Source organism: Schistocerca nitens, chromosome 4 (genome assembly GCF_023898315.1).
Source record: "Schistocerca nitens isolate TAMUIC-IGC-003100 chromosome 4, iqSchNite1.1, whole genome shotgun sequence".
Lineage (NCBI taxonomy): Eukaryota > Metazoa > Arthropoda > Insecta > Orthoptera > Acrididae > Schistocerca > Schistocerca nitens.
The window spans coordinates 917374829-917400860 of NC_064617.1; the positions used below are offsets into that span (position 1 = coordinate 917374829).

Sequence of the window (26032 nt, forward strand, 5' to 3'; positions counted from 1 at the left end):
GAATCATTTTCCACATTGTGTTCCTTATCACTCTGATTACATCCACCTCTACAATATCCTCAACCTGTTCCTCCTCTCATTCCTGTACCACATCCTCTATTCATCTGAACCGACCTCATTCCAAAATCATTACCCATTCTCCCATCCCACCCTATAATACTGGCTTTCTTCTCAAGTATACCATGTATCAGCCTCATTTACTTGACACAAAAACTGATCAGAATCAATGTTAATTACTCTGACATGCTTTTGCGCTTCTCTTGGTAACCTATGATATATGGATTACATAACCTTCTACGCGTGTCAGTGGATCAGTGTAATCTAAATTTCTAAACAACCTTTCACCATATTCCTTCGTGAAATCACATTAATTTCATTGATATTTCTTGTAACCACATTTATTGTTCCCTTTGCCGACCTTTCGACCAGTATTTAGCTTTGAATCAACAACCTAATTAGCTCTTCAAACATGTCACATCCGTTCAGTGTTTTAACAGTACAATCTCGAGCATCTCCAGCAAGATACTGCTCCTCTGAGAAAATTTTTTCTGCTTCCGTACAGTTATTTGGTACCCAGCACCTACATTCATTAATGAATATCATTGTGTGTACATTAGCTTTAGGATCAAATGCTGTATCATTATTACTGATTCCATGGCACCTAGTAGTGATATTTAGGGGAAAGCTCTGTCCCTTAGTACTTTTTCCTAGTAATCTATTTTTTCCTGATTTCAGAGAGTATCTGTCTTTAAATTGTTCATTTGTGTGCCCGTATTGTTCTTAGCTGCCTTACAATTCCTAAGGGTATTTTTGTGCTGTTGTTATAACTACAAGAAAATGCTTGTTTTTCCTCATCAGACACATTACTCTTTATTGAAGTAATCATCAGTGGTCTGTAATTAAAGATATTTGCAATTTGATTTGTTTTTAAGATCGAAAAATAGTGCGTTAACATTTTGTTGGTTTTTACTTCTGGTAATTTCTGCTTTCCTTTTTTGCCTACATCAGAAGTGTGTCTGCTAGCATGTCTTTCATTTCCTTTTTCATTAGACATTGATACTTACAGTCATTTTTTACATATTACACAGCTTACTTTTTCATACATCACTGGTTACTGCATATTTGTATATTTCAAGTGTGTATCGTGGTTTGCGGTGTTGTCAACATTGCCACTAGTCTGTCTTTGGATTACACTTTTTTTTCTTTTTCTGTAGTTAATTACATGTGTGTTATTCTGTTTGACTTGGATCCAATTTCAAAAATCCCCTTTTTAAGATTTTCTTTCATTTCTCCCTTAAGATCCATGATTTTGATGATTATTTTCTCAACTACATTGCCTGTCTGTCCCATTAAGCTGATTTCAGTCTATTCACTACTAAACTCCTTTCTAACAGATTCCCCTTTCTTTCTGATAATCCTGACTTTCATTTCAAAATCTGTTTTCATAGCAAGCAGTTCCTTCTTCAAGGGCACTAAGCCCATATTCATTACTTTTCTCAGAACTTTTGAATTTGGTTGTATTTCTGTTGCTATTTCTATTCCAACAAACCTATTCCTAACCTCAGATATTCAATGTTTGCTCGTGTTTCTATTTCATTCTTGCTTCTGATGAACCAATGTATGCATAGGTCACTTTCAAAGTAGTGGTATGCTTTGCAGTGTTTCTAACTGTTGTTGCAGTTTTGAATCTGAAACCCTGTTTATGTTAGCCTGGTTGTTACCTAAATGATCCAGCTCATCTTTCATGTCTCCCTCTTCTTTGACGTCTCCTGTACCTTTGGTCTCTTGTTCTTCACCTACACCCCCCTAGATAAGAAGCTCTTCTCTTTTGTATTCATTTTGACCTTACATTTTTGTGAAAGCTTGACCAGAAATGGCAGTGATGGAAGATGGACCTCCAAATGGCAAAGCATTCGTGGCATGGGTCAGACAAAGCATGAGCCATTTATGTTAACATAGTCGCCAGGCAGCAGTTGGCACAGTGGAAAGAGTACCAAACGGTAATCCTAGGGCTGTTGGGTTGAGTCTCTATGTGGATACTTTTTGTTTACACTACAAAGGCATGAAAAGGAAAGTTAAAGGAAAATTTGGAATTGCAAATAAATCTTCAGGAAACAATTGTAAGGTGTGCATGAGGGGAAAAAAAAAAGAAAACAGATTCTCTCTCATAACACAGTTTGACAGCAAACCACATGTAACACATCATTTTAGGAAATATTGTCAAGGATAACTGGCAATGTACAGTAGAATACTGCATTACAGCAATCCTTCTTCATCTTGAAAAATCTCATTGTGTAATTGTGGATTTGTTTGTCCTCCTCATGAGTCAATTAACACAATATATTTGTTCTCCTGAATGTAGTGCTTTGTTGCATCAGTCGAAAACTGTGTGTGTAGGGCTGTTGTGAGTTCCCCATATTTTGATAAAATAAAGATGACATTCCTATATTTTGCCACATACTCATGACCATTTTTTGAAACCTCAGTCCAAAATTTTGCTTTGCCTTTTATAAAAATATTAATAATGTTAATAAATACAATATATTGAGCATTATTTCAGTTTATTTGCATTATAAGTAATGTAAACACTGAAAAAAGTGTCTGCATAAGGACTCACCCCACGACCCTTGGATTACTGTTCTGTGTTCTTTGCATTGTACCAAAATCTGCCTGGAAGTTACGGTAACATAAATTGCTCATGCCATGCCCAGCCTGTGCTAAAAACGCTATTTTTTCTAAACACTTGGCCATCTGAAGCTCCCACGTCTTTCACTTTCATTTCTGACAATGTCCTGCATGTAGCATAAATTGGTAGGAAATTGGTGGTGATGAATGGCAGGGTCTCCTTGTAAGTATTAAACCATCCTGTGGTCACCACTTGTGATGTGTTCCTTAGCTTCCTCTTGCTGTTAGTCTGTTATTTTATATATTTAAATTTAGTTAAATAAATGTTCCATCACTCTGTCCACTGAAACTTGGTATTTTTTGTTGACTCTTGGTAAAGTACCAACAAGAATCCTATCAGATTCCCTGACTTAATTGATTCTTTACTCCATTTGATACATTAAAACTATAGTGAATATAGTACCCTGGTGTAGTATAAAATATCATGTACACAATTTTGAACTGTTTATTAGAATGCACAGATAGCCTAGTTTAAGCATGGCCATGTTTTGGTATCACTAACTTGTCCCAAAATTGAAGATTGGGCACTATTCCAGTGGTATAAGTGTGTTGAGGATTACTACTTTTGTAGAATGACAATGCACATTTGCTTCTATTCCTCGCCAACAAATTGGATCATTGAATTAAAGTAAGTTGTTATTTGAATTGCTTGTTGACCTTGCTTTCCCTATCGCGCAAGCACAGAACATAACAAGAAGACCCCTTCAAAAATAACACACACAGAAACAATTAAAAGCAAATTAAGCAAATCTTGCAAAACACTTTATTCCTAGCTTGTGGTTCAAGTAAGCACCATTATCAACAACACCATTTTACTATGCAGGTTCTGACACAAAGCAACCACCACTCGCCACTTCCAGCATAATAAACAAACCAAGAGAGTAAACACATTCAGTTTCACACCCATGTCAACATACACACAGATCTTTCATATGTCTGCACCCACACTACATTTGAAATAGATAATAGTTACCATACCATCTGCTGAAGTGCAGCATAGCAGCCACTTATCTCAAAGTTCACTGTAAATGGTTGCTAATTTTAGTATTTGATTTTATACTAGTAACTACATAAAAAACTATTAAAACCTCTTTTTAATACATTAATTGAAAAGGTAATAGTGGTTGGTGCCAGTAATGCAGGTCAGAGGAACAGTTATTAGTTATAGATTAAATACCTCACAGTAATGGAAAAAATGCATCTGAAGTTCATTTTTAGGTAGCTATATTGCTCTTTATAAAGTGTATGAATTTACTAAGTGGCTGGCTACATTTCAAACAAGGCCTAACCAGGACATAATAATTAAAAATACATTAATGTAGTCATGGATATTTGGTGAAATGTCAATCCAGTTTTAGTTAAACGCACTGCAAATTAGTGAATTAGGACATTATGATGTCTTCCACAAGTAATCTCTTCAAAGTGGAGTGGTGCATTGGTTAGCCCACTGGACTCCCATTCAGGAGGACAATGGTTCAAACCCACGCCCGGCCATCCTGATTTAGTTTTTCCGTGATTTCCCTGAATCACTCTAGGCTATTTCCAGGATGGTTCCTTTTGAAAGGTCAAGCTGATTTCTTTCCCCATCCTTGACACAATTCAATCTTGTGCTCCGTCTCTAATGACCGTGATCTTGATGCGACATTAAACCCAATCTTCCTTGCTTCAGAGTGGATCTTTCAGCAAAACCTGAAGAAGTAAAATCATACTCATCCATACAGCAGCAAAGCTCATCTTCAGCCTCCTGTTTCCCGGATTGCTTTCGTCACAGATGTACCCACAGTTACCATCAAAGAAGTTAATAAGTCCTACTGACCACTCCCTAAAGTCTTTGTTATCTACAATGTATTTGAACATAAACACTTCCAGTGTATTACAGAATTGCTAAAAATGATTGGAAACATATAGCTACACAGTAAACAAAATTGTGAAGCTTGGCAATTTATAAAATTTAAATTTATGTTAAATAGTTATGAGCACAGCCAACATGTGGTACCATGTAATTGTCATTGTGCATTTATAGTGTGACTATTATAGATAGTTACTACAACCATTTAAACTATCCTGACAGCCAACAGTTGCCACATGCATTTACTCATTGTCAGACTGCTGACCATCCGCAGCTCGTGGTCTAGTGGCTAGCGTTGCTGGCTCTGGATCGTGGGGTCCCGGGTTCGACTCCCGACCAGGTTGGGGATTTTCTCTGCCCAGGGGCTGGGTGTTTGTGTTGTCCTCATCATTTCATCATCATCATCATCCAGCAGTGGCTAGATTGGACTGTGTAAAAAAATTGGACTGTGTACAAATTGGGACTTTGTAGGGGTGCTGATGACCACGCAGTTAGGTGCCGCACAAACCAATCATCATCAGACTGCTGACCAGAAAGTGCAGCAGAACAGGAAGAAAATGATATTTACTTGTGTGGCCATAATGTTAGAAAGTGTGCATTTGCCTTCAGTACCAGCAATGCTCCCTATCACTTGATCTTCCTCTGCTTTACTACACCCGTTGGTGTAGGCCACAAATGACCATCTTTCATTTTCTGTTGGCTGCAATATTCAAAAGGCTGTGAAGTGTCGCATTTGTATCCCCCTTCAGTAAGGATTATGATTCCTACACTCATGTGTTCCCTGACAATACTGTGACTCCCAGCACCAGCAGACACACCATAAAGTGCCGACTGGTCACCCCTTGCCACTTTGCCCAAGGTCGCAAAAAAAAAAAAAAAAAAAAAAAAGCCAGGGCTAGCTAAAATTCTATCGGGCTCACCATTTTCCTTCTCATGGCAGCAACAAGCCATGTCATGAGTTGGCTGCCGCTACAAGGCACTTCCCTCTTTCCACACAAACTATATGTGCAGTTGGCAGAACAGCAGTGCCAAAATAAGATCTTAACTTCTTGGAAGAAGTCAAGCCTACACATATATAATAATGATACAAATTTATTATAACTTTGACTGAATTTTCCACTACAATTAATGCTGATAAAAAGGCTAATAAGAGAGTTAGTGGCTCCAGTGTCAAGCCACACCAGGAACATAACTGTTTAAGCAAATTACTGTGATGCGGTGATAGGTATTGATATTGTCCACTTACTAGCTTCTTGAGGAGGATGCAACTTATGATGCAAAGATATCAGACTGTGCCCTTCTTGCCCTTATCTTGCTCCCCACTGAGAGTTCAACAAGAAAGTAGTATAGCTCTGTATCTGGAATTTTTAAGGCTTTGGAGAAAGAAAAGTCAGTAGTTCAAGAAACCAGTTGTGACCATTATATTCCTGTAAGTCATCAAAAGCACTTCTGAACCATGGTGTTACGTTGTTAATGACCACCATTTGACGATGATCCAGTAAGCCTATGCAGTTGTTGTCCACTGCCCAATACGGTAGCATTGTCGCATTAAGTTAATGATACTTTTATGGATGGGGCCCTTCTCTATACAGCCTAGAAATTGCGATCCAATTTCTTTCATGTTTCTGGCCGGAGTCTCCCAACCCAGCAGCTGAGGTCTTATCAACGATGGCACCTGGAGATGGCAAGCTGGACCACATTGTCAGATGCTGGGATGATGTGTGGCAGCCTACTGAAATGTCCACTGCCACCCCATATCTGTTGGCTGGCCTTTTACTGTGCCACCATCACAGTCAGCCTTCCTCTTTACCCTCCTCCCCCACCCCTCCACCAATAGTGTTCCTTCCTCCATGCCTTCCCCCACCCAGGGACACACTCACTGATTGGTTCCCAGCCTCCTTGTTACTTTAATATTTTTTAATCTTTTGCGTGTTTCAGACGATCAATATTCCCCTGTTTCTTGCTCTCAAATTTAACATTGTGAATGTTCATTCACTACCAATGATTGGCTTCTTCAAATAACTTACGGGTTTGCTGCCGGGTGACATCGTCAGCCACTGCTGATATTTCGACAGGAGCACACCCTGCCATTCTCAAGGCACAACTGCAAGGAGGAAGCAATGTGCAAGGGAATTTAATACCTTGGTTCACAGAGGAGAAACAAGGAAGATACCACACACAGAACAAGTAACCGCAGAGTCAACACACAACCAAAGATAACCAACATTAGAAATATCGATAGAGACTATTAATCAACAGGTGAGGTAGCGCTAATTCTGTCCTTCTGTTAGTTCTATTGAACAGGCTGTTTATAAACTACCTTCCGAGGCTGCGGAAGAGGTTAGGAGGGAAGCTTGTTGTGTGTTGGCTGGGGCCCATCCAACCAAGTGTAACATTACAGCAGCTGAGGCGGCTGCTTTACGTTCACTCGCACTGGATCCTGATATTGTTATTTTACCTGCGGACAAGGGAAATGCCACAGTTTTGTTGAACAAGCATGATTACATTCAAAAGGTGCAGTGTCTACTTTCTGATTCGGCGTATTGCAAAATCGGCGCTGACCCTACTAAGAGTGTTGAGAGAAAGACTAATAACCTCCTGAAGAAAAGTCCGTTGTCACAGGAGACTATCAAAAGTCTTAATTCTTACTGTGATGTACCACCTAGATTATATGGCCTCCCTAAGGTCCCTGAAGAGGCTGTCCCATTGAGGCCTATTGTTTGTATTATTGGTGCTCTAACATATCATATAGCTAAACGTCTTGCTAGTTTGTTGAGCCCACTAGCAGGCAGGTGTGAACACCACGTTACGAACTCTGCAGATTTCTTACGTCGATTGCAGGGATTGCATTTGAATGACTCTGATATTTTAGTCAGTTTTGATGTGGATTCTCTTTTCACTCGCGTTCCTCTCTCTGATTTGTTGCAGCTAATTGAGGTTAAGTTTGGTGTCAAGTTAACAAATTTGTTTCGACATATGCTGACTGCCACCTACTTTATATTCAATGGTCAGTGCTACGAACAGACTGATGGAGTTGCAATGGGAAGCTCGTTGTCACCTATTGTGGCCAATTTGTTTATGGAGGACTTTGAGGAACGTGCATTGGAGTCAGCGACCTTGAAACCTGCGTGTTTTTTAAGATATGTAGACGATACTTTTGTTGTTTGGCCTCATGATAGTGAGAATTTAAACCGGTTTTTGGAACACCTGAATTCAATCCACTCGAATATTCAGTTCATTATGGAGGTGGAAATGAATGGATGCCTTCTCTTCCTTGATGTGTTGGTCAAAAGGAAGACTAATGGTATGTTGGGACATTCTGCTTGTAGGAAGCCTACTCACACTGACTTGTATCTGTGAGCTGATAGTTGTCACCATCCAGCTCAGCATGAAGGAGTACTTTGTACCTTGGTTCACAGGGCCCACGTTATCTCAGACCCTGAAAGTTTGGCAGCTGAGCTACCACATCTCGAAGACACCTTTCGTCAGAATGGTTATAGTGAGAGGCAGATCAAACGTGTGTTGCGCTATCAGCCTTCTGTGCAACAGGTGAGTGACGATAGCAATGAAGTGGCACCTAAGTCTACAGCGTTTTTGCCTTAGACAGGAAGCATTTCCAACAGGATTGGCCGTATTTTGTGGAAATATGATGTGAAATGTGTTTTTCGACCACCTTCTAAGATTAAGGCCCTGTTGGCTTCCATAAAAGATGATCTTGGTTTGCGTAAGGGTGGTGTCTATCATATTCCTTGCAGTTGTGGCACGTCATATATTGGTCAGACAATGAGAACTGTGGAAGACCAGTGTACTGAAAATAAGTGTCACACACGCTTACAACAGCTGAGCAAGTCAGCTGTTGCGGAGCATTGCCTTGACACCAGTCATCCTATGGAATACAACAACATAGAGAGTCTGGCTTGCATGTCCAACTATTGGGATAGTGTTATTAAGGAGGCGGTTGAAATCAAACTATTGAGCAACATTATAAACAGAGATGGTAGATTTTGTTTAAATGCTGCTTGGAATCCGGCTTTGTCTCTCATCAAAAAACAGAGGGACAGAATTAGTGCTACCTCACCTGTTGATTAATAATCTCTATCGATATGTGTGATGTTGATTATCTTTGGTTGTGTTTTAACTCTGCAGTTACTTGTTCTCTGTGTGTGGTATCTTCCTTGTTTCTCCTCTGTAAAACGAGGTATTAAATTCCCTTGCACATTGCTTCCTCCTTGCAGTTGTGCGTTGAGAATGGCAGGGTGTGCTCCTGTTGAAATATCGACGGTGGTCAACGACGTCACACGGCAGCAAACCCGTAAGTTATTTGAACAGTCAATTCGCCGGGAAAAGTTAAGGTCTCACGATAGGCTTCTTGCTTCTCCCCCCCCCACCCCCCCCCAACCCTGCACCACCCCCCACCCCCACCCCACCTTGGTACACGATGCAAAAAGCTACTAAGGGCCGTTGGTGCCATATTGCATGACATTAGAAAATTTTATGAAGAATTACTTCTATCCACATGTCGTAACTGTTACACTAGCACCAAAGCATAGCTTACATGCATTCTTATTCATGTGCTATTTCCAAATTGCAGTTTATCAAATGTTGAGCAATACTAGTAACTAAAAATTGGTCACATTTTCAATATTTATATGCAGACAGTAAAGCTATTTCAAACTACCTCTGATAAAATAGTGCGTCTGGTTTCAGTTTGCTAGAAAATAGCATTTATTAGGTGATTTTGGACTTCCGTGTTTTGCAGCAGAATTGACATTTACATTTGCATATGTTGAAAATGGGAATTTTTCAGGTCAAAAGCTATAGCACACTTGGGTTTATTATGTTTCACCAGTCATCCAAAATGTCGACATATGTATACTGTATCTTGGGTTGTGACTTCTTATGCTATAGAATCTTTCTCCTTTTCTCCACAGATCAAGAAAAGTATTGTTTTTTCATATCTCTAAGTGATGTTAGCAGGTCGATAGACACACAAACAAACACAAACACACACACAAAATTCTGTGTGTTTGTGTTTGTTTGTGTGTCTATCGATCTGCCAGCGCTTTCGTTCGGTAAGTCACATCATCTTTGTTTTTAGATATACTTTTCCCACGTGGAATGTTTCCCTCTATTATATTGATCTAAGTGATGTTAATTATTTGTATGTGTAGGCTGTGGCTTCTAAGTAGCAGAATCGCCAAGGAATGAATGTACTCGTAGATGCCTCTCAGTGGATCATTCTGTTGCTATAACAGTCGCAACAAAAGCTATAACAGCTGCAGCAGAAATCCTTTGCTAAAGTCAATAAGGATGATAATTGGTTTATTTAGTTTATTGTAGTAGAATTTGATGAGCACTATCAGTTAATATCGTATCAAAGCAGTGATTTGGTTTAGTGATCATCTGATGTTTCTAATTGAAGTGGAACTGCTGTTGTATGTTATCTATTTGATGTATGCCAAATGTATGGGTCTCTATAATTGAGCCCAGCATATCAGTTATATGTTATTGTAAAATGTAAACTTCTGGTACTGGAAATGTCACACTTATTAAAAATATTCTGCACTATTGTGCCATGGTCAGATGAATTTCATGTTGAAACCCAATGTTTTGTGCTGCCTGCAGATAATATTTTCAAGGAGGAATTCACAGCCTAACTTGCTAACTGAGAGAAGTAAAATTCTGTTTTTGCATGGTCTTGTGCAGAGGGACAAAGTGCCAGGGTGTGTATCAGGCCATTGAAAAAGCTACATCATCAGTCAAAAATCGCCTCCACAGACAGGTGCAAAATATTGGTTTTCAACAAGAAACTCTGAAGTGTGCCAGTTACGTGTGTTGGCTCATTCTGACAACAGAAAACACATCTATGACATTGAAACTTTGTACCTTCATTTATGAACCTTCAAATGCATTGGTGACATCAAATGCAGTGCAACATTAAAATATTCAAAGACGTTTGGCTACATATCATATGTGTAGAGATGTGAGACATTGGAACCTGTGAGCTAGAAACCAAAATAAAAGTGAGACTTGGGTAAGGAAGAATAGTAGCAGAAAGCTTTTTGTGCTCTGGAAGAGCATTTACAAACAAACAATTATGAGATTATTCTGCACCCAATTTCTGTCTACTGGAAGCCCCATTATGAGAAGTTAAGAAGGCAGAGATGCATTGTTGATTCTACATTTGTGATTTGTAGCTCACTCAATAGTGCCGAAGAGTGTACAGTTTGTGCAAGAAGCAAATATCACTTTTTTTATACATACTAGGTTTTCTCTCATTGCTATCCTTCAGCAACTTTATGACATGACTTTTATATTTATTGACTATTCTCCTTGCTTTGTGCTCACTATCAATTATTGCATTTGGACTGAATGTTGCACCAGTGTAATTAGAAGACAGTCTATTGACTCAGCTCATAATTTATCATTTAAACAAAATTTGTTTGGAATAAAATCAATATTTTTTTTTTTTCAAGTGGCGTTGAAAATAATAAGAGTACTCTTTGTTTTGACGTACATCACTGATGCATTCCAAAAATTACAGTGAAAATCTCTGCTGGAAGACCGGAAAATGCATGTCACAAATCTTCAGGAGAGAAACCTTTTGTGAAAAGTACCGCAAAAAATATGATCTGTTTTTATCATTATTAATGTATTTTTAAATATTTGGTAGATAAAATAAATATTTCTATGTGGGTGCTAGTCTTAATTCATTTGGAATTAAAAAAGGAGCTCCAATTGCTGCATTGTGGTTTCACTACCAATCACATTATACTCTTTCTTGATGTATTCTTCTACATAAAATATCTGTTATGTTTTAAAGGTAATTTTTGATCTTAGTGATTTGAGAATATACTTTACATGTAATATGTTTCATTGTTCTTAGGTCAGGAACTAAGATATTTATGTTGGAAGAAGTAACTGCAACAGTCGGTGGCTTGGTGTGTCTAACTTGCTCAGGTAAACAGCTTTTATTTTTTAAATGGCATGAGAAAACTTGTCCATCAGTTTTAGATTTACAATATTAAATACAGCGAAGCACCAAAAAACTGTTACAGACATGCTTATTCAGATACGGAAACAGGCAGAATGTGGCGATGCTGTTAGCAATGCCTATATAAGACAACAAGTGTCTGATGCAGTTGTTAGGTTGGTTACTGCTGCTACAATGGCAGGTTATCAAGATTCAAGTGAGTTTGAATGTGGTATTACAGTCAGCGGAGTTTGAATGTGGTATTACAGTCGGCGCACGAGCGAAGGAACACATCTCTGAGGTAGCGATGTAGTGGGTATTTTCCTGTACAACCATTTCAAGAGGGTACCGTGAATGTCAGGAATCCAGTAAAACATCAAATCTCCAACAACACTGTGGCCAGAAAAAGATCCTGTAAGATCAGGGCCAATGACAAATGAAGAGAATCGTTCAACGTGACAGAAATGCAACCCTTCCTCAATTTGCTGCAGAGTTCAATGTTGGGCCATCAACAAGTGTTGGCAGCGAACCACTCAATGCAACATCATCGATATGGGCTTTCGGAGCCGAAGGCCCACTTGTGTACCCCTGATGACTGCACGAGGCACAGCTTTACGCCTTGCTTGGTCTCTTCAACACCGACAATGGACTGTTGATGATTGGAAACATGTTGCCTGGTCGGACGAGTCTCATTTCAAATTGTTACGAGCAGATGGATGTGTTTGGTTTCGGAGACAACCTCATGAATCCATGGACCCTGCATGTCAGCAGGGGACTGTTCAAGTTGGTGGAGCCCGTGTAATGGTGTGGATTGTGTGCAGTTGGAGTGACCCCTGATATGTCTAGATATGACTCTGACAGGTGACACGTGTCAGCATCCTGTCTGATCACCTGCATCCATTCATGTCCATTGTGCATTCTGACAGACTTGGGCAATTTCAGCAGGACAATGCGACACTCCAAACACCCAGAATTGCTACAGAGTGGCTCCAGGAACACTCTTCTGAGTTCAAACACTTCCGCTTGCCACCAAACTCCTCAGATGTGAACATTATTGAGCATATCTGGGATGCCTTGCAATGTGCTGTTGAGAAGAGATCTCCACCGCCTCATACTCTTATGGATTTATGGACAGCCCTGTCGTATTCATGGTGTCAGTTCCCTCCAGCATTACTTCAGACATTAGTTGAGTCCATACCACATTTTGTTGCAGCACACCAGCATGCTCGCGGGGCTCTACACAATATTAGGCTGGTGTACCAGTTTCTTTGGCTCTTCGGTGTATAATGAACATAGTAATAGACAATGTTAGCCATTTAATTTTATTGTGCCATCATCCAGGACAGCCTCTTTTAATGTATTTTTCCTGTCATGCAAGTGATTGGTGGCACAAAACTACACCTCCGTTGGCAAAGCTCGTTCCCTTGTTCAGTAACACTGTAATGTAAAGAACTATGTGTGTATCTGGTTGCACATCAATGCAGTTTAGTTGATGTGATTTTTAATAACAGTATTAATTGAAAAATGTGGGAGGTGGTACCTGTTCTTGATCTAAGAAACCATGTCTGTCAGCCTGTTGCTTCCTTACAGAGAGAAATTGTAAGGTAAAACTTTGAGAAAGCTAGTGTATTGCATTGTGTCACATATAATGATGATTGATAAATTGAACAGACAAGAAGAGTCAAACATTGAGAGGGGAAATACTATATACTATTAATGTGGGAATTACAAGAAGTAATAAATATAATAGATATTAAAAGGAGGATTGCAGTGGCCAAACAAGCCATCTGAAATGAGAGTAATTCAATAACAGCCACCACCTTAATATAGAAACAAGAATGATATTTATCATGGGATTTGTTTGGAGAATTTTAAGCTATGGGTGGGTAGGGTGGACTCTGAGGAAATAGGAAAATAAAAAACAGAAGCAGTAGAGATGTGGTTATGGAGAACAACCACAAAAACATTCTGGACTGAAAGAAAATCCAATGAACCAATACTAAAAGGAAATGAAGAGAAAAGTACATTGCTTAATGTGGTACAGAGAAGAAAACCTAAAATAATTGGAAACTAAATTCAACATAAAAGCTTGACGAAAAACATGTTAGAAGGAAAAATCCTGGGTGAAAACAATCAAGAAGCAGGCCCGGAACGTGTTTATTACATAGTGTTATCAGTGGACTGAACTGCAGCAGCTACTTCAGTATATCTTCTACAAAATAGTGTCCAAGCCCAGACAAAACAAATCATGATGTCAAGAATCATGTCCTTGCCTAGTAGATTATCTTACACTTTAAACTTGTTAGTCATAAGGATTGTCATCCATAAAAATAGCAGAACAAAAGATTGAAGAATCTTACCACTATATCCTAAAGAACTGTTTTGGATGACTAGGTGACTGGGCAGAGATCTCATTCCTCCTTCCAGTGTATTTTGAAAGCTATTGCTTTGATTTTCCAGGACACATACCATTGGCCTGTAACTGTAGGGGTCACAGTGGTTAAACTCAATTTGAATTGATAGGTGCATCTGTCACTCTTTGTGAGATTTGTCAAGTTAAGTTAAATGTATCTTGTATTCTGACAGGCTGTGAGCAAGTGGGGATGATTGTTATTCAGGATGATTTTGAATTGATCTTAAAGGACTAGGCCAGTCAGGTAACAATGCTGGAACAATGTAGTTGGTTGGTACATTGTAGCTGTGTTTGTGTGTGCATGTGTTTTTGTTAGTTACCTCTGAAAAATTACATTGTCTGAAAGATCAGCAAGACTTTGTCATACTTATGCAACTGCAAACCGCTCAGTGCCTCAACAAGAAAGTACCTTTACTCTTTCTAGTATGTATGTAGTTATTTTCTCTTATTATATCTCTGAAATGTAACAAAGAGTGCTCATGTGAGTTGAGTTCTATCATAAATTATTTGTTGAATCAGTCTCTTATCAGCAGAACATTTCCAGACTGGCTAAAATATGCTGAAGTTATGCCTGTTTACAAGAAGGGAATAAAGAGATACCATCAAACTATCAGCCAGTTTCACTTTTGCTAGCTTTTTCAAAAATATTTGAAGAGGTTGTGTTCAGGCGTCTCCTTAACCGCCTAAGGGCATGTAATACATTGTCCAAGTCACGGTTTGGTTTTCTTAAGAGTTCTGATATAGAAATAGCTATTTACACATACAGTAAGAATGTAGTATTTAATTCATTAGATAACAAATTAGAGGCTACTGGAATTTTTTGTGACCTGTCAAAAGCCTTTAACTGTGTGAATCACGGCATTCTCTTAAGTAAATTAGAATATCATGGTGTCATGAGTAGTGCTACGAAATGGTTTGAGTCTTATCTAACTAACAGGGTGATTGGGAATTAATTATATGTGGTGTTCCTCAATGTGTCATCTTGGGTCCATTGCTTTTTCTTGTGTACATTAATGACCTCTCGTCTGTTACATTGCGAGATGCTAACTTTGTTTTGTTTGCAGATGATACAAACATTGCAGTAAGTAGCAGATCAATTACAGGTTTAGAAATGGCTCCTAATCAAATTTTCACTGATATTAATAAATGGATTAAAGCTAATTCACTGTCATTAAACTCTGAAAACCCTCACTTTATGCAGTTTAGAACCTGTAAGAGATTTCGTTCCAGCATGTGCATAACATATGAACACATGCAGATCAAAGAGGATGACAGCATTAAATTTGTGGGATTACAGCTCAATAATAAATTCAGTTGGGAAGGGCATACCACAGAATTGCTGAAGCACCTAAACAAGTCTGTGTTTGCAGTGAGAATGATGTCAGATGTAGGAGATATAAATATAAAAAAATTGCATACTTCGCTTACTTTCATTCTTTTATGTCATACGGGATCATACTCTGGGGTAACTTGTCAAACTGAAGAAAAGTTTTTAGCATGCGAAAGCTTGTAATAAGTCTCATTTGTGGTGTAAATTCAAGAACATCATGTAGAAACCTGTTCAAGGAACTTTTTATTCTAACCACTGCTTCTCAATGTATTTATTCCTTAATGAAATTTGTTGTGAGTAATACACCTCTATTTCCAACAAATAGCTCAATATACAATATCAGTACTAGGAGTAAGAAAAATCTACACAAAGACCTAAATCACTTACCTTGGTCCAAAAAGGGGTCCAGTATTCAGGAACACACATTTTCAATAAATTTCCAGCAACCATAATAAACCTGGTTGCATATAAAGCACAGTTTAAAGAGAGTTTGAAACACTTTTTAATAGGCAACTCCTTCTACTCTGTAGATGAATGTCTTAACAGGGATTGTCAGATCTGCTTAAGTAAAAATGTCAGATTTCAGTTTTGAAAGCAGTTGGTTGCAACAGTCAAGATTAGGTATTTTGTTTATGATAAATTTATTAAAAGTGCTTAAATATGTTTCATTCTGACAGAGTATTAATTCTGTAAGTATTAGCAGGTCCAGTTTACAGTAATGTATTCACCTGTTTCGACAATCTCCTGATGAATGATCAGGATAGTGAGTATTATATTTGATGTTTTATGTTATACTTTCTGACTTGATCCACACCCCTGAGAATCATCTTACTTTTGGGTCTGTGGAATGAAAACTAAATCTAATCTAATCTATGATAAGTGTGTGCAGTGCTGATAAAAAAAATTTGATACCTGATGGTGACTACTCTATTTGGAGAGAGCTTCTATATTCAGTATTTGGAGTTGAAAACACTTAGTAAACAATTTTAAAAAACGTTCTCTGCCATTTTTTGAAGTCCAAAACTGAAAACATTCAAAATAAATTTCATCGTCTGTGAATTGACAGTTAACCTATTAACATACCTCTGTATTGAACATGCCCTCCAGTGACAGGGTCCACTACTGTATGTATTTGGTGCACACAGACACATTTTGTAAGAATATTCATTGTTTGCTCATAGGAGAGCTGTTAGTTGTCTGGCTGAACATTGTCTTGGGTTACAGTACTGATTGTTAAGACATCTATTAAACTATTACTGTAACTAGTAACCTGCTCTGGCTTCACACGGGTAACACTAAGTATCTATGGCTGGATGACTTGTTTATAATACTGTATGTAGTGAGGAATAGTGTATGACGCTCTCGATCGAGAGTTGTGTCGCATCTCGCTTTCGGAAGGAGTTTCCAAAGAGTGAGGTAAAGCCTGGTGTTTTTGAACTGCTGCAAGTCTCACTTCATGATATTCAGTAGATTGTTGAGACAACATTATCCTCCATTGTTCAGCCACTCTAGTTTACTGAGAAAGACTCAACCATTTTCTAGACATTATATTTGTAAACTAAGCAAAATCAAAATGTAATAAGTAGGCTCCCAGATCACAAAGCAAATTCAATAAATTCGTTTTTCCTAGCCAAGAAATCAAATATACAGCAAACCTATCGAAAGAAGCAAAGCAATTTTATTAAGTTTTTAATAGACATTAGTAAATCTATATGTCCTAGTCAAGTAAATTTATATTTAGTTTGTATTTGTTAAGATAAGATTACAGCACTTAAATCTGGTGTAGTCATAAATTTCTGAAAATAATTCTGTCAGTGAGGTAATAAAAAACTAACAGTGCCTGTTTATTAATGTGTGTTGTGCAAAACCAACACCACCATCTTTTCTCCTTCAGTGAACAATGCTAAGATGATTGTCACTGAGGTAAACATTGGAACTACTAAGCTGAGCTGACTCCTAAAACTTGTAAGTTAAGATTTTTTTCCGTGATCACATTTTGATGAAATAAAGTCTGTATGTTGCCCCAAACTATACTCAAGCTACCTGTGAAAATGCTACGAAAATTTGTCTATAATTTAATTGACATAAGTTGACCCCTGACAGTTGTTGTGGGCTGCAGATGTTTCACACGTCTATCTCAACCAACCGTGTAACACGACTCTGTAAATGTCTCTGCAGTAATGCATCAGTGTGTGACAGCTTTATAGATGGCTATTGTTTCTATCCAGAGCTGTTTGTGCTTCTCAGTTGAAAGCTAACTACAGTGGTGTTAGCTGTAAGGGATCATCATATGCCAACTCGACTACAGTAGTTTTGGAGATTAGCATATTCCAACAAACCGACAAAGTTTTTAAAAATAGGCTTTTTGTTTTCTGTTACTCTCCCTACATCATTGGCAATCATGTTTTGGCAAATATTTTCATTGTATAGACACAACTGTTTTACAGTTTTATTATTATTAGTATAGATTCTCAACTACTAACCAAAGTGATCAGAGAAATATACTAAGTTTCATCATCAAGCTTCCTCTAAGTAGTCAGCCATTCAGAATTTCCAGTCATGTAGCTCTCTATCCATTTTTGTGGTCTTTGTGCATTTCTCCCTAAGGATAGTCATTTATTAATTATTGTCCTTTGTGGTTGATGTTAATTTGCTATGTGACAATATTTTACATCTTACCTCGTTGTGTTGTGATTACTGCAGAAATTTGCAATTGAAGTGGATTTTGTGTGCGTCTTCAAATGGTACATTGATGTAATGTTTGTCAGTTATAAGTTATAAATTATAAATTTGTAGGTAGATGAATGAATGTAAGCTTTTTGCTATTATGTGCTTACACTTAAGATGAATTAAAAAGTGTGGGATTACATATCTCTTACCATACTGTAGAAGTGTCTTTTTTTGGGGTAGTACTAAATTGAATTGTAATCTACACTATTCCATTTTTGGAGGAATTTTTGCTCTTAGTTGTTTTCACTTAATAAAACTATGTTGATTAGTAATGTTAACTAATGAATCATGAAGTTCTTTAGTAATATTTTTATGTAGTTTTCTTTGTTCTGCTGTTCACAGCTACTTTATCACACCAGGAACTACTACAGAATCATCATCCGAAATTTGGAGACCTTTTGCTTGCAGAAGCCCAGGTACAGAACAGTGGCCCTATTTCTGACATTACCGCATCACAGGACTTTAGAGGAGGACGCTGTTTTGCAAATGCCTTTGCATATGTACAAAATATGAACACAGAGAGATCCAGCAGAAATACATTCAATCAGTCATTCAGTATGTATCCTTGCTATTTATATTTCAGTATTGTGCTAATAACTGGACTGATTAGTACAGAACTTAATGTTGATGTTGAGCATTTATAAATGTTTAATGAACTTCTCACGTGGAAGCCAAGCTTGTAAAGCAAATGAATGTTTATAAATAACTCATTGTAAATTTACTGTCTACTTATATTGCTATGGGAGCCTCGTGTTATATCATCATATTTGGAAGTGTACAGTTCTTCAATTTTTGCCTGGCTTTGATTAATATTAATGATTAGGCTGTTGGTCATTATCATTAAAATGCAATGTCATCATTTTCTTTATTACTGACCATGTATCTGTGCAGTATGTTTTTTCTGAGATTTAATTTTGTTCTTGTTTTTAATTGCTGTTGTCTCTAGGCTTGTCTGAGGTTCTTCAAGCCATGAGTTGATACAGTAGGATATCTCATTACTGTGGGTAACAGGTTGTAAATAAATTGGCTGTAAAAGTTTAGATGATAATTAAAAACATTTCATAGTCTAGAATTAAAAGGATTACTATTTCTATGAGAATTGAAGACCTAAGAAGTAAAACCAGCCAAAAAATCAAAGTAAATGAAATATGCATTCCAGTACGTACATACATAATTAATATCTGTGGCATTAGCCTAGCTAATTACGAACAACACGGAAATAAATATCCGTATCGTATTTTAATATAATAGAGGGAAACATTCCACCTGGGAAAAATATATCTAAAAACAAAGATGATGTAACTTACCAAACGAAAGTGATGGTATGTTGATAGAGACACTACCAGACACAAACACACACACAAAATTCAAGCTTTGGCAACCCACGGTTGCTTCATCAGGAAAGAGGGAAGGAGAGGGAAAGACGAAAGGATATGGGTTTTAAGGGAGAGGGTAAGGAGTCATTCCAATCCCGGGAGCGGAAAGACTTACCTTAGGGGGAAAAAGGGACAGGTATACACTTGCGCGCACACACACACACACACACACACACACACACACACATCCGTCCGCACATATACAGACACAGCAAATCGTATTTTATTTTTAATCATATCAAGTCGTCTTAAAAAAAAGAGGGGGAAGGGAAGGAAAAATTGAGGTAGTGATATAATGAAATACGCAATACCAAAGTGAAAATAATGGTGATGGTGGTGGTGGTGAAAAGGAAAAGCATACGGCAATAAAAAAACATTTTTACTGGAAATGTGGTTCCAACAAATTAATGACATATCAACAGAGACACACTATTATCCATTTCAGCTGTAAACATGACACTAAGTTTTTATTTAAGATATCTACATTTATTTAGACATTCATTCTCTTTTGGCTTCACAATCGTGCTTGGGTCTTTGCCTTCTTAACAGTTTTCCTTCCATTCTATGCTCTCGTTTACTTTCCTTCTCCATCCTCTGATTCCTAGAGCTCTGATGTTTTCTGCCTCATAATCCAGTCGTCATTTATGTTGTCTTCTTTTTAATCTTGTTTCTGTTGGTTTCCATTGGAAGACCTTTGTTGTTATTGTGTCCTCCAGCCTTAGGTCGTGCCCCAGCCAGGCTATTCTTTTACTTTTAAATAGCCTTTCAGTATCAGCTCCTTGCATGAGGTGATCCAACTCATAATTGGCCCTTGCTCTCCTGGTACCATCATTGTTTTGGATCCCTCCATAAATTTTCCATAGCACTCTTCATTCAGATATTCTAAGTTGTTGTTAATCATTGCTGGTTAACATCCATGCTTCACATCTGTATTAACCCATGGCCTAATCATAACTTTGTATAAAATCATTTTGAGCTGTCAGTTTACCACCCTAGTAATTAGCTTTTTAAACGTATGATAACACCTATTACCACTCAAAATGTGGACTTTTATTTCAGTGGACATAGAATTTACTGTATTAATATTAGCCCCTAGACATCCAAATACGTATTTGCATATTTGGCTGCTTTTCATTGGTTGTTGCATATTTTAATTAAAAACTAGTGATGATGCATATTTTCACTCTACATTTACAATATTTCAAAAATCTAGCTGGGCGGGCTCTAGCTTGATGTTATTTTCATTTCTCACAGAGTGACTGCAACCCACAACTGTGTGCAATAACTAACTGAGAGGCTATTGGCTAAAAAAACAACACAGGAGGTCAAAGCCAATCCACCTACCACCCATGTTCCCGCTTAATCTCCTCTTCTGACATATCGCATGTGTCGGTAACAATTAAATTAAATTACAGTAGTTGTTAGTCACATGTCCATTGTTTAAGTGTAGTTTTCTTTTTATTGGTACAAAGCTTAATGTGTTTACGTGTAGGGTGTAACGTATTGTGTTCGGTGCAGCCTGAAAAAAGAAGTGCTGTTTTGTGGATAGCAAACCATCCCGGAAAATGTACGTATGATGGAAATGTTTTATATTGTTAAGTTTGAGAGAAAAACATTTCTGGCAAATAAAAGAAAAAAAATCTTTCAAATAGACAAATCTTCATATCGCAAGAATGCAAAAGAAAGGCCCACAACAACAACTTTTGACAGCGGCAAGAAGCAGAAGCAGAGATTTAACCTCTGAAGGTAACTTTAACGTGGATTTATGTGAAGCTTTCATTGCAAGAATATCCCTCTTCTCAAACTTACAAATCCTATCCTCAAAGGTTTCCTGCGCAAATATTGCTTTAATCGAAAAGTACCAGATGAAACAACATTGTGTAAAAACTACATACCAACAATTTACCTACACGCTGTGGAAGAAATACACTATGAATCAAGAACAACATTATTTGGATTTCAGTTGATGAAACTACCAATATTAGTGGCCTTTACATTGCAAATTTAATGGTTGGTGTGTTAAAATAACAGCCTTCCTCTTCCTATTTAGTGGCCTACAAAGAACTTGAAAAGACATATCATTCTACGATCACCAGATTTGTGAATGAGAGTATTAGAAAAATATTTCCAGAATCTTCTGCAGATTTAAGGGTGTTTTTGTTTTTCTCAGATGCTGCACCTTATATGATCAAAGCGGGAAAAGCCCTCAAGTATTTTATCCCAATATGATTAATGTGACGTGCTTTGCTTGCGAAGTACATTGCCTTGCTGAAGAAGTGTGATCCATGTTTGGGAATGTAAATAAACTGATTTCGTCCACAAAGAAAGTGTTTCTTAAGGCATCTGCTCGCTTCAAAAGCTACAAAGAAAAACTGCCAAATGTGCCTTTACTTCTTGAGCGAGTAGTAACACGTTTGGGTACAGGGATCAAAGCTATGTTGTTTTACAATGAGCATTTTGAGGCCATCAGAGGTGTAGTAAATGACTTCGATAGTGTAGAAGCCTTGGCAGTTTGCCAGTGCAAGGAATCATTTAATGATTCTGGTATAAAAAGAAAGCTGTGAGTAATGCACATTTTTCCCATATAAATGTGAGTATTAAAAAGCTTGAAACTCAAGCTTTGGTGTTGAATGTATCTGTACAGTTACTGAATAAAATTAGTCTAGTGAACTTATTGCCAGAGGTATTCCTGAGAAAACTTAAAAGAAAAGTTTGAAAATATTTTGAACAATAACTCAGGCTTTGAACGCTTGTCTCAAATTGATAGTTTTATTAATGGGACAAGTGGACTTTTGCCACAAACAATAAGTGCCGCCATGGCACCCAAATTCAAATACTGCCCACTTATCTCAGTTCATGTAGAATGGTTCTTTTCTGCTTATAAAAATGTTTTGAGTGATTGAAGATACAGTCTTACTACTGAACATTTGGAACAGTACCTGATCATTTACATTTACAATAGTAGTGCCATGTAAAATAATTTGTAAACAATACTTTAGTCCAATAACATTAATTAAAGGTCAGTGTTGTTCAAAAAATTCCTGGTAGTATGTTGTTTTTGAAATAAAATATTACAGAGTTCTTGTGTGTGACCCTTTGCATGCGATGTATCTCGAAGTTGGGACTGCCCATATAGAATGTTTTGCAGTGAATAACTCGCATCATATCCACCTGTTACCAACAACAACAGCAAAGAAGTAACAATATTTGAAACACAGTGTGCATATTCTTTTTGCAATTTTGTTTTGAAAACTAATTGACAAAATAACCCTGCCTAACCTTGAACACAAAGTATACAGACCAGGAGAGGAGCGTTCTAAATTTCCCAACCTCCCCCCCCCCCCCCCCCCCCGGCACTCTTCCTTGTACTCGATGTGCACAGGTCCTACTTCAAGATGTATCACACACAGTAAATACGATGTTTTTTTTTTTTCTGATCTTGGATATTTTCACACTTTCCATGCCAATTGTGTTGTCCTTATACCTGTGTGTTCAGGTATTTGCAGTTTTCTTATAATTGCTTCTATGGTCATATTGAAAAGCATTGTGGAAAGAGCATCACCTTGTTCAACTCCTTTATTGATATTGAAACAGATAGTTAATTCCCACTGTAAAATGTTGATTTTCTTTTTATAGGTACTTAGCAAGACCTTCCATTTTCTTCTGAATTTGAAATCCTGACAGTAAGAATGCTGCTCTTAGTGTTGACCACATAATCATGCATTCATTCCTACATATCAAGTTGATACACTGAAGCTTTTTACAAAACAATTGTTAAACATATCGAAATAAAAGGGAAACATCATGAATATTGAAGATTACATACCACAACATGTTAAAAAGAAAGCCATCCTGAGTGCCGGAGATTATATTTCTTCACTTTAAATGCCATGGCCTGGCCCTCTTACAGCTCTTCTAACTTTCCTCTTCATAGATGAGCCACATCAGAACTAATTGTATTTGCAAAATCTCAAATAAAAATTATTTTAGAATTTTATTTCGCCTATTAGCATGTAAATGTTATTTGCAACTGTTTTGTGACATTCCAAGCACATTAATAAAAGCGCCTTCAATTGTTATTGATTGAGAACTATTATACGTAAAATGTACTTGATGGTAATATTGTGCACAAGAGTTGTATAGGTAATATCCTCTTGCTAATGGAATTCTCATAACATATAAAGATATAAACAAACAAAATTTGAGCTACTGCGTTATTTCATCGATTTCAGTTGTTGAGGGCTTTCACATTGGTGTTTTTGAGAGTTCACTGAGTGGATGGTGGTGATACTAGTACAAATAGCATTTGGCATTTTTTTAAATCCTCTTTTGTTTTTCACTAGATATTTTACTTATTTCCAATTCCTTCATTTTCAAACAGAGACTTCGTTCCAGTCACAGCAAACACAGCAGGAAGTGAGGCTGATTCTCAGGCTACTTGTGAAAGCAAGAGCCTATAAAACAGGCACAAACTTAAGAATAAAGGTAATTAGAATTAGTTTATCTTTGTGCTTTTGGTAAACATGTTTAATACTTCATTAACTAATGAGGAATAATTTATTTTTGCAGATAATTTCATACCTCCGGTCTGACTTGAGACAGTTCCAGGCTCTTGCAGTAGTGCCTAAATCACCTTTGTGTCGACATATCTTGAGTCCTAATTTAAAAGACTATCACTTACCACATGTTGAAGGGAATAAATTATGGACAAAGGTGATTTTATCTTTTTAGAAAAGTGATATATCTTAGAATAAAGTAAACAAAGAGGTTAGTTTTCATATGTAATTTGTTTATTTTATAATAAATGAAAAGTACCAGTTCTTGTTGTTCTACCAAGAACCGACCGAAGTTTCTGTTAATATGTTTATTTTATGTTGTTATTGTTTCTGCATTTGTTGTTGCCACTACTCCACTACCTGCGAACTAAGTAAGTGAATTTTGATTGTAAAATGCCCTCAAGTAGTATCATAGTGCAGCAGTACATGGCATTTTAAGTGAGATACCATTGAAACCATGCCCTTAGGTTTTATTCCACCAGTGTTGTTTATGACCCGTGTAACAGAACTAAGCCAAAAAGATAAGTTGCCAAGAGTTGTTAATGAGTTACACAAAATATTTAAGATTTTTAATCATCTCTGTATCCCCACTGCCTTTCTTTTCTTCCTGCTTTCTCTTCCTCACCCCTCCTCCCTCTCACCCCCACCCTCTATGCTTCTAACATTGTACCAGGATCCAACCACTACTATCACCTTCAAAGTTGTTCCCATAAAAATGCATTAATGATCCAGTTTACCAGTTTTGAAGTGCAGCACTTCAGCATTGTACTTGAATTTCTTAAATTGTCTCAAATCCATGTCCTGTCAGCGTGATTTTTGTTTTTGAGAAGAGAAAGAAGCTTCATTGTATTAAAACCAGTTTTACGCAAGTGACTTTGTTGTGTAAATACTTTGCTATATGTCAGACATTTTATATGACTGGGTAAGTTATCAAAAATTTTAATTGCAGCATTGTGCACTCCTTTCGTGCTAAAGACAACCTTAGTGTGCATTAACGAATGTTATTTTTCCCTCTGGTATTGTAATTATGTACATCATTATTCCTTTTGAACTGCAGTGGATTATTTACAACAAACTTCATGAGGGAATAAATATACTGTGAAACAGTAGTCAGAATGCCCAACTCCTTAAACAGATGTCTACAAGATGATTGTGAGTACGCAACACATATTACTCTTAAAGCACATTTTTGTGCAATGAAGACTTTCCTTCCTTCCTTCCTTCCTTGAAGATGACATATTCCAGAAGATTCTTGCATATGACGTTACTGAAAGAAAATATGAAAATGTCAACTTACTCCTTACAGCTATTCACAGTATTTGTAATGTTCCTAAGTGCAAATGTGGCTGAGCTATGTTGTTTTAGGAGTTCCACAAAAATGCTTTTTCCATTTGAAATTCTCGTCAATATGGATGCTGCCTCTGGATCAAGAGGTCCTGGATTCTATTCCCCACCATGTCGGGGGATTTCCTCTTCTCAAGGACTGGGTTTTTGTGTTTTTCTCTTCACTTAATGAACATTCAGGAAAGTGGTGAGACTAGACAGTGAAAAGATTAGGAATTCACATGGGCGCTGATAACCACAAGGTTGAGCATCCCATAAACAAAAAACATCAATACAGACATCTAAGAATTTTGAAGTTTGCCCACCATTTATTATTTCCTCATCATGTATTACATTTATAATTGGTATAGTAACCCTAGATGCACAGAACGAAATATGCTGTCCTTTTTTTAAAAAAAATTGTGGGTGATACCATTCACAGAAAAGTAGTCTGTGATACTTTTAAGAACATTGTTTACTGTATCTTCTGTTTCTCTACGTATACTTGTTTAATTATAAGACTAGTGTCATCTGCAAAAAGGACTAATTCTGCTTGGTGTATATTAGACGTTGAATCAATAAGTACAGCTTTTTGCATTGTTTTGGTGACATGTGACATTACCCATTGGTTGTCTGTACCATCAGCCATCAACCCAATAAAACTTAAATTTATCTAAGAGAATATTATGTTTCACACAGTCAAATGACTTAAATAAGTAGCAGAAAATACTAACTGGCACTGTTTTATTATTTAATGCTTGTAAAATTTGACAAGTGAACACAAGTAAATGGTGTTC

The 26032-nt window shown here is 37.2% G+C and overlaps 1 protein-coding gene across 1 annotated transcript in view; it reads left to right on the plus strand.

The window, feature by feature from the left end:
• LOC126253521 (uncharacterized) overlaps positions 1-26032 on the plus strand; it is a 234646-nt gene that overhangs the window by 102205 nt on the left and 106409 nt on the right. Inside the window, exons 8-11 of the mRNA XM_049954898.1 lie at positions 11421-11494; positions 18323-18535; positions 23738-23841; positions 23926-24069. Coding sequence (XP_049810855.1) covers positions 11421-11494; positions 18323-18535; positions 23738-23841; positions 23926-24069 — 535 coding nt within the window. The remainder of the gene's footprint in view (positions 1-11420; positions 11495-18322; positions 18536-23737; positions 23842-23925; positions 24070-26032) is intronic.